At 41.4% G+C, this 14,038-nt stretch overlaps 1 protein-coding gene and 1 long non-coding RNA gene across 5 annotated transcripts in view; one reads left to right on the top strand and one right to left on the bottom strand.

Annotated features, from left to right (window-relative positions):
- Positions 1-6,178: 6,178 nt before the first annotated feature.
- Positions 6,179-9,158, bottom strand: LOC138151500 (uncharacterized). The gene is made up of 2 exons (XR_011165842.1): positions 8,920-9,158; positions 6,179-6,840 (listed from the first exon to the last, which is right to left on the bottom strand). It is a non-coding gene; the product is annotated as an uncharacterized lncRNA (long non-coding RNA).
- A 230-nt stretch (positions 9,159-9,388) lies between these two features.
- CUNH21orf91 (chromosome unknown C21orf91 homolog) overlaps positions 9,389-14,038 on the top strand; it is a 28,596-nt gene continuing 23,946 nt past the window's right edge. The window contains exons 1-2 of one of the 4 annotated variants that reach the window (XM_069075042.1): positions 9,389-9,568; positions 11,723-11,854. In XM_069075042.1, coding sequence (XP_068931143.1) covers positions 11,731-11,854 — 124 coding nt within the window. In that variant the 5' untranslated portion in view covers positions 9,389-9,568; positions 11,723-11,730. Of the gene's footprint in view, positions 9,611-9,673; positions 9,756-11,592; positions 11,615-11,722; positions 11,855-14,038 lie in introns of those variants that run through there. The other 3 variants (XM_069075040.1, XM_069075041.1, XM_069075043.1) reach the window with 3 other exon arrangements.

The raw sequence follows: 14,038 nt of genomic DNA, 5'->3' as shown, positions 1-14,038 counted from the left end.
GAATTATTATCCTACAGGCTAAGGCTAGGAAAATAAAATGAAAATTTAAAATTTGAGCTATTCAGCCTAAACTTATATTCCTTTCTATATCCTAAACAACTTAGCAATTGGGTTATTCTATTAATTACTGAAACTAACTCAGAAACATCTACAATTTGGTTGGGGAAGAGAATTGCAGGGCAATGAATTTTCTTTGAGGGAGGTAACCTATAGAAAAATGGATATTTAGCCTAGTCATTACTTAAATATCCTCCCAAGTCTTTTGTTACAATTGGAATAAGCAAATTCATTTGTGTAACTGTTGAAATAAAGAGTAGAAAACTTCTACCTACAAAAGTGTTATTACTTCCCAATAGCATCTGATCCTCCTAAAAGACCTGGAATCAGAGTGAAAACATTTGGGAAAGTAACAAGATCAGATAATCCTGTGTGTCAAATGTGAATAATTCTAATGGTGATGGGGTATAGAATCTAGGAAAGCCCTTGAATCTTCCCCTCTTAGAAACTGGTGTCAGGGGGTGGCAAGGTAGCACAGTGAGTAAGAGCACTGGCCCCAGAGGTGGGATAACCTGGGATTGAATCCGGGCTCAGATACTTAGCACCACACCCAGAAATAACTGGTTGTGTAACCTTAAGTAAGTTATTTAACTCCAATTGCTTAAAAAAAAAAAAAAGAAATTGGTGTCAGTTCTGACTACTTCACCTCTCCCCTCCCCCTCCATTACTGCTGTCAATCAGCAGCAAGTCCTTTCAGAAGTCTTTCTGATTTCTGACCTCTATGGGCCCCTCCTCCCAGCCAGTGGGAGTCAGGGACAACCTGAGCTCTCTCCCCCTCCCTTGTTTTGGGGCCCTTACTGCTGTCCCAACATCCTTGTTCTTTGTAAGCCTGTTTCCCAGCAGCCACTGAAAGCGTGTCAGGCTTCCCTGTGAGTTGCCATTGGGGAATATTTTCACAGGGAGACTTGAGTCCCCCTCTCAGCCAATGGGAGAAGGGACAGTTGGGGAAGAGGGCTTGACTGTGTTAGGGTTTAAAACTCTGTCCATTCCACATGTCCTCGCCTCTTCCTCATGATCAGTCATGGGAAAGACTACCCTCTTTTCCCAGGGAAGAGAATAAATTCCTATTCTTATCCTAAGAGATCTCCGTGTTCTTGATTAAATCTTAGTGGATGAAGTTTTTCATCCCAAACATCCGTATATTTGAGCCCTACATATTGCACCTGTTCATCAGATTTGTGTCTTCCACACTACAGGCCATTTACCTACAGTTGGCAGCAAACAGTGAGTACCAACCCATGTGCCCTGAATGCAGGCTGTGTTCAGTTCCTATCAACCTCCTCCCTGGGACCCCCTCGAGGCAAGGACAGCTCTATGCCCCTTGCCAGCAGGAAGCATTTTCAGAAGTCAAAACCTTCATCCCTTACCCAAAAGAGTTTGGGTTCCATTTGAAGAGGGAATAATTGGAATGATGGCACCTAGTCTCCTAAAAAGAAAAGACCATGTCTTTGAAAGCAACCCAGTGCCTGAATTTTCCCATATATTTCAGCAGCCTAGATCACTGATCTCTGCCCAAGGCAACTGGCCACCTAGATCACTTACTTGATCAGCTTACTTGGCAGTCCTTTCACTTTCCTCCCTGAAGATACTGACTACTCCTTAATCCCACCTAGATTGCCTAATTAGCCTACTTAATATTCCTTTCACTGTTGTACCTGCCCACCCCAGACTACTTACCACTCCTTAATCCCATCCAGTTGCTTTCACTTCCCTTTCTGTGTATAAGCATCATCACTACCCTCATCAAATTGCAGATTTACTAAGAATTTGGCCCACTCCTATGGGTATTACAGTACTGCAGCTAGGAATCCCTTCCTAGAAATCTTACCTGCTTCTGTTGGCAATATAATAAACCTCACTATTTTGATTGAGAGAAGGCTTGAGTGCTCCAATTCTTTCCAGGCAGACCCCGCTGTACCCTTAAATGCTGGGGTTCCCAGCACCCCAAACCACAACACTTCCACCACCTTCAGAGCACTCACTCACACCCACGTCTCTATTTGCTCTGACAGCCACTACCATCTCAACGTCCAATTGAAATTGTTCATAAGTCCACATTTTAAAGCCTGCCACCATTTGGGCTGTTGGTGTTATTGTTATTTGTCCTTCCTTTTTTTTTTTCATTTTTCAAATGCTTTATTAACTTCTGATTTACATCATTAATTTCTGCCAGATTTTGAGTTGCAAGTTTTCTCCCCATTTTCCCTCTACCCACCACCCCAAAATAGGAGGCCCACAGGATATCCCCTCCTCCAATCTGCTCTCTCCCATATCTTCTCCCATATCCCCTTAGACTTTTCCAGTAGGGCATGGTGGATCTCCATGCCCCAGTGCCTGTATATCTTCTTTCCCAATTACATTTAGGATAGTATTAATAATAGTATATATAATTTTAAACATTTGATTTTAAAACTTTGAATTCCAGATTCATTCCCTTCCTTGTCACCCACCCTTACTGGGAAGATAAGCAGTTCAGTGAAGGTTGTACATGTGTAGCTAATGCAAAACATTAACATAGTAGACATATTATAAAAGACTGACTATATTTCCGTCCCTCCTATCCCACCTCCCACTTGTTCTATTCTCTATTTTGATATGTTCCCTTTTCAAAAGTGAGTGCTTCCAACGTCCCTCCCCCCCAGCCTACCTTCCCTTCCATCATCCCCCCTCCCATCCCCTTCACCCTACTCTCCAGAAGGGTGAGATGCCCTATTTAGTGTGTATTCCCTCCCCAAGCCAAATTAAGTGAGAATAAGGTTGACCCATTCCCTTTTGCCTTCCTATTCTTCCCCTCCATTGTAACCCTTTACCCTTGCCTCTTCTTTATGAGATAGTTTACCCCATTCTGTCTCTCCCCCATCTCCTCTCATTATATTCCTCTCTCACCTCTTAATTTCACCTTTTATCATCCCTTCCTATTAAATTAGTCCTGTGCTCTCTATGTATACCTGTAAGCATATATACACACATTCACACATGTATTCATACACCTGTATGCCCTCTGATATAGACATATATATTCCCTTCAACTATTTTCATACTGAGAAAATTTTCATCAGTTACAATTATTGTTTTTCCATGTAGGAATGTTAATAGTTCAACTTTGATCAGTGGCTTATGATTTCTTTTCCCTGTTTACCTTCTCATGCTTCTCTTGCTTCTCGTATCTGAATGTCAAATTTTCTATTCAACTCTGGTTTTTTTCATTAAGAATGCTTGAAAGTCCTCTATTCCACTGAATGACCATATTTTCCCCTGAAACATGATACTCAGTTTTGCTGAGTAGGTGACTCCTGGTTTTAATCCCAGCTAATCTGCCCTCCAGAATATCCTATTCCAGACCCTTAGATCCCTCAATGTAGAAGCTGCCAGGTCCTGTGATATCCTGACTGTGTTTCCACAATATTCAAATTGTTTCTTCCTGGCTGCTTGTAATATTCTACCCTTGATCTGGGAATTCCGGAACCTGGCTATAATATTCCTAGGAGTTTTCTTTTTGGGATCTTTTTCAGGAGGTGATTGGTGGATTCTTTCAACCTCTATTTTGCCTTCTGGTTCTAAAACATTGGGGCAGTTTTCCTTGAGAATTTCTTGGAGGAAGATTTCTAGGTTCTTTCCCTGATCATGGCTTTCAGGCAGTCCAATAATTTTTAAACTATCTCTCCTGGATCTATTTTCCAGGTCAGTGGTTTTTCCCATGAGATATTTCACATTGCCTTCTATTCTTTCATTTGTTTGGATCTGTATAATAGCATTTTGATTTCTCTTAAAGTCACTAGCTTCCCTTTGCTCCAATCTAAATCCAAGGGAACGATTCCCCTCATTGAGCTTTTGAGATTCATTTCCCATCTGGCAAATTCGGCTTTTCAAGGCATTCCTCTCCTCATTGCCTTTTTGAGCCTCTTTTGCCAATTGTGTCAGTCTATTTTTTAAGGTATTATTTTCCTTAGTCAGGCTGTTGACTCTCCTTTCATAATTTTCTTGCATCATTCTCATTTCTCCTCCCAATTTTTCCTCCACTTCTCTTATCTGCTTCTTAAGGTCCTCTATGACCTGTACCCAGTGCGTATTTTCCTTTGAAGCTTTTGTTGCAGGAGTTCTGGCTTCAGTCTTCCTCCTGTTCCATGCTTTGCTCCTTTTTGTCCCCAAAATAGGAATCTAATGTTGGAATCTTCTATTTGTTATGCTTCCTTTGTCTGGTCATGTCGCCCCTCAGTCACTTGACCCCTAGGCTTTTTGCCACAGTAGGACTCTACCACCAGACAAGGGAGCTTTCATCCCAAACGCTGGGGTTTTCTCAGCTGCAGGAGGTAGCAGTTGGGTGCCCTCTCTGAGGACTCCACATGCTCTGGCAAGCTGGTCAAGCACCCCAGGACCTCCATCCTAGACCACAATGCAGATCCAAGCAGGTTAAAGCAAGAGCGATTACCCCTCATACTGGTCACTTGGTCCCCCTACACTCTGCAAGCCAGGAGCTGAAGCTGCAAAGTAGCACTGGCGCTGCATCTCTGCAGCTTCTTGCCCTGGGGGCAAAAGCTGACGCACTCCCACCTCCTGGGTCCCAAAGTCCAGACTGCACTGACCTCTCCCTTTGTCCTTCACATCTCTGTGTTGATGAATCTGGAAACGGCCACACTGCTGCTGATCTGGAGTCCCTCTGGGGGCGGCTGGTCAGGCCTGCCCTGGGGCTAAAACCTAGGCTCTTGAGTGGCTCTGGGCTCGGCTCCCAGAGCACTGTCCTGGCCACTTGCTGCCGGGCTGTCCTCAGCGGGAGGTTAGCTTCTCTGTGTCATTTTGTGGGTTCTGCAGCTCCAAAGTCTGTTTAGAGTCCCCTTTTATATGGACTGGGGAAGGTGGAAGCCAGAGTCAGAGGAGGTCCTGCTTCTATTCCACCATCTTGACTCCACCCCGTGTCCTTCCTTCTCGAAGAGAACCATGACATCAGGGAAGTGATGCCATGACTTGCAAGTGAATTGGATTTAAGTGAGAGAGGACCTTGCAAAGTCACCAGCCTCACTATCTCCTCTAGAGCCATCTGGGTCCAGTAGTCAGAATCCAATTGGATGGGGCTCTACCCAGAAAGTAGGATCTAATTGCCCCTGCTTTGAGCTTGAAGTACCCACCAGAAATTTTACACCAAAGCCCTCTCCCAGTCGAAACCTGCCAGGAAGTGGCCCCTACCAGGGTCCCTGGAAACCACCTAATAGGCCACAATAGTAAGGGAACTTTCCACCTGTGTTGCTAGAAAACATACCCCAGATACAAGTCTGTTCTTGTTAGAAACATGCCCCAGATAGAAGTCTGTTTTTGTTTTTGCTAGGTAGTTAAGGTTTCACTAGAACTGGCATTACACCCCCTTGGAACCACACTTTGTTAGCAACATATTATTCTATGAAAATTAACTTGCAGAAGACTTGCTGATGTCTTCCTTATTAGGGAGGCTGTCGAGGGCAAAATAAACACTCCTATTAAATTATAATTGGCTTTGCTGTCGTTATTTTTTGGTGTCCACTTCAAGCTGGTTATAGGATGTAGAAAACCCTTGGAGAGGCTGTATAAATCCTGGTTTTTAAACCCATTCCCTTTACATCACTCCCTCTCTTGAAGATTCTTAAATAAGGTGCTAGTTGCAACAGGAATTCACCATTATGGTGCCAGATAAAAATAACTCCCCATCATCTCAACCACCTAAAGTAGGAAGTATCTAATTAGTCTGTAAAAGTAAGTCCTCAAAAAGCTGCCTATGTCAGAGTTTCAATGCTGGCAACATTAGTCCATGCCCCCAGGAACCATTCTTTTAGTGATTTGTCAGGTTTCTGTTTGAATTTCTCTTGTAACAGAAAAAGTTCTTTGGCAGTGTTATGGGATTTCAAATTTTTCCTTTTATTATTTGGGACTCAGGGCCAATCCTTCTGCAAATTTTGGTTTATATTAACTTTACCTATCCAAAACCATGGGATATAAAATTTTACTTCAAGCTGTTAGAAGAAAATCTTGGTTTAGTGTTGGGTTCCGGGTCCCAACTCCGGCCATGTCTTACCTTATACCCGGTCTTCCGACGTCTCCGGCTTCTTGTCTCCAAGAAGAACTTACCCCCACAGAACACCCAGGACACGGAAAGTATGATTCGAAGCTGTTTATTCGGTTACATCTTAACAGCACGACAAGCAAGCAGGAACAGGCACAGGAACTAACTCACATCCAGGCGGAACTGGAACTAACTGAACTCCCTCACTTCCTCTATCTCCCCTCATTATAAACCTTGCCGGGGCACGCCTTGCAGGGCCAATCATGTTCTTTCCTGAGTACATCGTATGAGACAAAGGAGCAACGTCCTTCACGGAAGTCCTTTAGGCACTGCCACGCAGAGTATCACTCTTGTGTCACTGCATCCGAAACTCCCTTGTCCCTGGTTCGTTAACCCCCAGGCAAAGCTGTCCCAACAACGTCCCTCAGAAAGCCATGTGCACCCCCTCCGGCCACCACCCCGCCACACAACATGTGGGAGCCAATCAAGCACTCTCCCAAGTGCAGGGCAAAGGAGTATGTGTTAAGAGGAGTCCGTGTTGATGGGGCATGCTCAGTGCCATGTCGGCCTTTCCCAACACAGCAGAGTCAGCCCGCATGGCCCTGCGCTCAATGCCATGTCGGCCTTTAAGGCCCAGCAGTCAACCTCCACATCTCCAAGCCCCTGCCCCTCAGAGGTCATGTGCACTCCCTCTGACATCTTGTGACTGCCGCAGTATGTCTCACACTCAAGGCTCTATCAGTTTAGATCTCACCCTGGTAAAAAATCAGGAAATAAGACAAAAGTTTATTAGCGAACTGTGTGGGATAAGAGACCCTTACTCAAATAAAAATAAGTAGATATTGATATGGTATGATTTGATTATTTCTTCTTGCAAGAAGGGGAGTCTTGCTACCAGAGGCAGTCTAGTAGGAAAGGCAAAATACAAAATGAAAAGCTTGGTTACATACCCAAAAGACCACCCCTTTCTCCCCCCCCCCATCCCTCCCTCCTGTCCTGTCCTGTTTCCATTAATTAGGAACTGAGGCTCACAATCTTACAATCTAAATCTGTTGGCGTTGCAGGAGAAATGTCAGTAACATCAAAAATACATCTAAAGGCAGAAAGTACATGTCTAATGGACATGAAAACAGACAAAATGTCATCAGTATATAGATATGAAAGCAGACAATATTTTATGAATCATAGGGATTTTAGGACATGGTGACCTGCCAGGAGTTCAGCAACAGGATTTCCAATTTTATATTTGTACAGGTCAGATGGTAGTCAGTGGAAACAAGTCTGGGTTCATGGCCAAATTTGAGAAACATGTACTTTCCCCTCCTACACATTAACTAAGTTTAGCAAAAACTTTAACTTATGACCAGGGAAGTAAGGCAAGTGTCACAGGTGCTAGCCTAGGTTGCTAAGTCTTTGGTAGCTTACTACACATCTTGATTTTAGAATACTACCTGAGAAGTTTACACTTTTATCCCACTCACACACCAAGGCAGCTTGCAGTTGGAGTGTTATTGGCTTTGAATCAATCTGCCCTATACTTTTTAAAGACAGGAGTAAGCAATTTCCAAGTAAGGACAAAAGTATTTTTGATTGGCATTCATACTTACATGATGGGATTAGTGAGTGTATACCACCATTTTATGCAGGCTGCCATGTTGTTCATCCTGCCTTTTTAAGAGGAACAATGGCATCAGTGGGTGATATGCTGACTTGGAACTGGACTTAAGTGAGGCAGAATTGGACAAAGTTGCCAGCCACTCTCTCTTCCTGAGTCCAGCAGCATGACAAAAGTCAGGACAACTGACAAAGGCCTGGTATGCAGTAGATGACCTTGGAGGGAGCTCCACAGAGCCTGCTTCGGATGCCTTTGTGGCTATTGGAACAAACTGTTCTCATCCAGCCCATTTGGCCAGATAGTCTTCCCATGCTTAGGGGTAGACATCCCCAAACTCACTCACTCACAAGGCCTAATATCAAGGACAATCAACAACAGTACTTGGAATGTTATTGGTTGGTTTGGGCTTTTTTTTTTTTTAATAACTGCTCATGGCTGCATCTTTGAGGAAATGGATGTTAACCTTGTTTGTTAGTTTCTCATAGGTCCAGAAATTTTAAAATCTTTTGATTACTACTTCAATATAACCCATTTCCTTTGTGATACTATGCATTTTATGTATCATTGTTATTATTTTATGCATTTCTGAGAAAGTGTTTATAGTCATCAACTTCATCAGACAGCTAAGAGGTCTACAATGCAAAAAAAGGTAAGAATTCCTGCTATAAATGTTTCATGCTAGACTTTAATCAGACATTTTGGTGGCACAGTGCATAGAGTGCCCTGCCTGGAGTCAATAAGACTCATCTTCCTGAGTTCAAATCTGACCTCGGCCACTTCCTAGTTGTGTGACCCTGGGCAAATTACTTTAACCTGTTTGCCTCAGTTTCTTCATCTACAAAATGAGCTGGGGAAGGAAATGGCAAACCACTGCAGTAACTTGGAAAAAACAAATAACCCAAATAGGGTCACAGAGTCCTATACTACTGAACAACAAAATTTAGCCCCAAAATTTGCCTAATTCTAGTAGTATTGATTTTACTTATACAGAATCACTCTAATTTTACATAATTAACATCGGCTTTGTTTTATTGTCTTTTTTATTCTCCAGAGTCCTAAAGATCATAACTTTGGATCCTAGGTCTTGGCAGGTCCTACCGTAAAAGAAGGGCTTCCAGTACTCACAACAGACACTTGAATCTGTTTTCTGGGGACCAGAGCAGGTGCTCATCACCTGCAATTTGGTCACCTGGTGCTGAATCTTTCCCACACCCCTTACCTGGTGCATTGGGTTGTACATGAAAGAAATAGGGAGGCTCACGTGGCAAAAATAATCTCTATCAAAACTCTGGAGAGGTGAACAAAAGAAGAAAAGGCTAAAGCTACGTACAGGCTACTTCTTTTATGTATTATAACACTGGTGAACATAGCCTTGGCAGGGACTGAGAGAAATCCCAAGTTCTCTACTTTTCCAAAACAAAAAAACAGGACGGAAGCTCGTAAATCCTAGAACACGGAAGGGGCAGGGCAAGAAGCGAGAGCGTGGAATGTACCATTCTAGAAGCCAAGTTTTGGGGGAGAGGAACATTTCATCTCGCAATTATTCAAGAGTCTTCTTGAAAACACCTCAAAATTCGTGCCATTTAACATATAAACTCTTCTTACAAAAGTTTTTTATTTAATATCACCTATTCCTTAATAGTTTAATTTTTAGCCTCAGGAATGGACTCCTCCAAGTCCTTCTTCTTGCTCTTCCCTCAGGCCGCCGTTTCCGCTTGGCCGTGGGGGGAGGGGCTGAGCGGGGAAGCGGCACGGTCTAACTTAAAGACTTCGCTGGGGTAGGGAGAAATACAGTTCATCCCAAATGGCGGTAGTCCTGAAGAAAGATAGTCAACGATAATTGGAGAAACTTGTCTGCGAGTTGGGAGGTATGTGCCGCCAATGAGTACAGCGAATATTCGGAGACCCAGGTGGGCACTTTTGCGTCCTCTCCTTCCTCCCTCCCCCCCCCCCCATCTCCCCTGGCCCCTCGGAATAGCCGCGGCCGCTGCGGGGCGGGGCTTCCCTCCGCGGCTGCTCCGAGGCGGTGCAAGCGGCCGTGGGGACCGAGGCCAGGTAACCTTCTTTTCCTGGCTGCTCTTTACCTCGCTACCCCTTTTTCTAGCCCTGCGCTTTTCCTGGGGTCCCAGCAGACTGAGCGCTTGCTTGATCTTCAGGGTCGCTGGGCGCCCCGGGCTGAGGACCCGCGGGGGGTGGAGGGGTAAGGGTCAAGCTTTGAAGTCCGAGGGTCTTTGAACTGGGGCGTCCCCGGTGTTTTCTTTTCGCCCTTTGCTGGGGGCTTTAAAAATCTTTTTCCTCCTAAAGTTAAGGAAAAACACCTGTAGTGAGTGGTGTGTCTCCTCCCTTAAACTGCTCTCTAAGAATGTAAGAGGTTTGAAATTAGGGATTATTTTATACCTTATTTCTCTACACTGATGCGCACGTAGGAGGCGCTTAAAAATCCTTGTTCGTTGATTACTACATCGCACTTTCCCCCGCCCCCCAATTTCTTCGTATTTATTAGGGGTATACTTACTTTGTTTATGCTTGCATACATTTACCCCCCCTCCTTATAGACTGCAAGCTCCTTGAAGACAGGAACATTAATTTTTCTATTATATTCCCATTTTTCGGCACAGTGTAGATGCTTAAATAAATGCTGGTTGATTATGCTTATCTAAGTGAAGATGTTGGAGGCCCTTCCCAGAATTACGTGGAACCCATGACTTCTCAGCACTTACCTCTTTCTTCCTTTTTCTTTCCTACCCACAAAGATGATTCAACTCCTGATTTCTAGGTGCTCTCTTAAGTTAACTTGCTGCTTTCCTTCCCTTGATATATCTCCTCTTTTCTTACCTAGATGCCCTCATTCTGATTTTTCTTTTTATTTCTCCACAGTATTCCCAGAAAAAGTCTTCATTGGGAAATCTAATTTTCTTGCAAGATATAATTAGTTTTCCTGCCCTCTCCTAATCAGTGTGTTCTGCCCCTACTTTTGGATGGTAGAGTCTTTTAACCTCGACCATTTAAAGAGAGAAGACTAGAGACTTCATTTAAAATAAATTCAGATTGAGTTTTTTTGACCTCTCCACCCCCTCTTAAGTACCTTCCTCCTCCCTCTCCACCCCCTCTTAAGTACCTTCCTCCTCCTCTAGTCCCCAGGTTCTCAGCTTTCGTTTTCTAGTTGTCTGCTCCATTATATTGTAAGCTCCTTAAGGGCAGGAACTGTCTTCTGTTTTCATCTCCAGTGCTTACAATGCTTGGCTTATAGTAGAAATTTAATGATTATTGACTCTTAACAGTACATATTTCATTGCCACCTTTTGCTGGCTAGAAACGACAAGTTAACTGTTGAGTGTTTGATGAAAATGCTGTGAAATTGTATTAGTCTTACCCACCCACCTCCCCCATTACTGATTAAATGCTAGAAAAGACCTAAAAATTATTTTAGTTGCTCTAATATTTCAGATACAGTGTTTAAGAGAATGTAATTCTCAGAAATCTGCCAAATTTCTTAAACTAAATTGAAACATATTAAATAATCTCTATTGTTTGGATAATAGGACAGTATATTCTTTAGAGAGGAAAAACCTAGTTTAAATTCAAGGGACAGTTTTCAAATCTTGTCTCCAAGAGTGGGCAAATTACTTAACTTCCTAGGTCCTCCATTTTCTCATCTGTGAAGAGCAGGGTTAGACTAGGTATCCCTCTAAGATCATTTCTAGTTCTAAGTCTGTGATCCTATTGAGACTGGAATTTACCTGGGAATAAGTAAGTTTATTAAAGAAAAGTAGACTGGTTTCTGACTAATATAATACTTTAACGTTTAGATGGATCTTTGCATTTATCCATGTGTGAAAATTCCTTCTATTAGTGCAGATTTCAACCCATCCATGCCTTCTCATCCTTTGCAACTCTTAGAGGATTCACCCAAGGTACTAGGGACCTTCTGAGTCGTGTTATTATTTTAAATAAATTTTTAAAAAATACAAAGAAAATTTAAATATGCTGAAATTGAATTGTTGTCTTCTTTCCCCTAATAGAGGCAATTATGAATGAAGAGCACTTTGTAAACATTGACTTAAATGATGACAACATTTGCAGTATTTGTAAACTGGGAACAGATAAAGAAACACTTTCCTTCTGCCACCTTTGTTTTGAGCTAAATATTGAAGGTAAGTATACTATACAGTTTAATAACAAATTCCATGTAAAACCAACTTCCTGTACTTTATGATGCCACAGTTATAGACTGAAACCACAGTAGTCTCCTAGTACAAAATAGAAAGATATTGGGACTAGGGACTATGGAATCAATCAGTAGACATTTATTAAGCACCTACTATGTGCTAGGCACTGTACTAGGGTTACAAAGAGAAGCTATCAAGGAGCTAACAATCTAATAGAGACAATAAGAAAATAAGCTATAACCGGGATAAAAATCTGTTAAAAGTGGGAAGACATTAGAGTTAAGAAGGGTTAGGAAAGACTTCTTTAGAAGATGGGATTTTAGTTGGGAATATTTTTGTTCATTTGATTACTTTCCTCTTTTGATCCCTTTAGAGTAAAAATCTAGTACAGGTTATCACTAGATCAGAAGATAGGTACAGTTCAGTAACTTCGTATATGGTTCCAAATTTCAGAATAGCATCATTAAAGATGCATTGGTATATCTGTCCTCCCACAGCCATTCTAACAATTATAGTTTTTTTTGTTATCTTTGCTAATCTGATCAGTGTGAGGCAGAACATTAAGAGTTGTTTTAATGTACATTTCTCTTTGTCAGTGATTTGAAGCACTTTTTATATATAGTTTGTGATAATTTGCTTCTATCCTTTTGAGAATTGCCTGCCCTGTTCTTTATTAAGGAATGGCTCTTGTTCTTACTTTCATGAGTTCCCTTTGTATCTTGAATATCATGTTTTTATCAGAAAAACATGCTGCAAAGATTTTTCACCAGGTAACTCTTTTGCTTCATTGGTTTGTGTTTGTGCTGAAGCCTTTCAAGTTTATGTCATCAGAATTGTCTGTTTTCTCTTGTTTGGTCAAGAACTTGTTCCATATGTATAGTTAGGTGTTTCTCTGCTTTTATAATTTCTTTATGTGTGACACTTTACATCTGAGTCACATATTACAGAGTTTATTTTGGTTCATGATGTAAATGGTGGTCCAAACCAATTTGTTACAGAATACCTTCCTGTTTTCCTAGCAGTTTTTGTCAAACACTAAGTCTTTACCGCAGTAGTTAGTATCTTTAGGTTTGTCTGACATTATGCTAATATGTTCTTTTCTTCTGTATCTTAAGTTGCTTTCAGTTTTTCAACTAGGAACAAATAGTTTTTGATGATTACTGATATAAGGAGGGAGTCAGCTGAGTCATCAATCATACCATCACTTATAGTTACTAACAAAACACTCTAACCTTGATACCTTTATCAGGTGAGAACATCTTTACTGAATTAATCAATCAAAGGCATCAAACTAATAATGTATGCCCAGTCATGCCATATGAATCTTCTCTTAAAATAGCAAGCCAGTTTGGAACCCAGCATTTGAGTGTCAGGCAGATTAGAAGAGAAAGCAATTCCACTTAAGCCCTTGAGAGGGGACGCTTGAAATGAATGGCACAAAAATAGAATGCTTCTCTGACACTTAAAATTAACAGCCTTGATCTGTGTACCCTATACTGATGAGGATAATTTAAATTATTTTACTTTGTAGCTATTTTGTAGCATGTAGTCTAGCCTACTACTGAGAAAATTTCAGTGTGAACATGTCTGTTTAGTACATAATAAGCTTAAGTCCTTTGTGTTGAAACAAGATGATCTTGAATTTAAAGAAATATCAGGGGTTTTTTTAACCCATAAAATTGAAGTTGGAGATGAGATTTTACTTAGTACTATTTCTAAACTGTAAAATTTGTTCTTAAAAAAGTCCTGCCAATTTGCTAGTTTTGCTGAGAAAAGCATTAAAATTTAGCTTTATACTAGGTTTTATGGTGCTAATACACAAGTCCTTTAAGTGTATTTCCATTTGTGTCTTTGTATTTTTATTTTACCACCTCATTATCCTTAATATGACTTTTAGCATAACAACAGCAGGAAAGCAAGTTAACCTGAATCAGCTTTAAAATTACATCAATATAAAATCATAACTAGAAGAGGGTAACCACAGGGATATTGCCAAATACTGTGTAGATAATAGTATATATGCTTTGATTGTTAATTTCATTGTCTTTTTAAATATTCTTTGAAATAGCGTCTAAAAGCATGACTAATTTTTAGTTGACAATTTTTCCAGTTTACATAGTGATTATTCTTTTGGCTTCCTAGTTTATTAATTGTTTCAGCAGCATCCTA

This window comes from Petaurus breviceps, unplaced genomic scaffold (assembly GCF_028583685.1).
Source record: "Petaurus breviceps papuanus isolate PSGF00001 unplaced genomic scaffold, PetGlider_PUasm1.0 90897, whole genome shotgun sequence".
NCBI classification, from domain to species: Eukaryota; Metazoa; Chordata; class Mammalia; order Diprotodontia; family Petauridae; genus Petaurus; species Petaurus breviceps.
The sequence above is the reverse complement of the archived record's forward strand: the minus strand, read 5'-3'. Positions and strand labels throughout refer to the sequence as shown.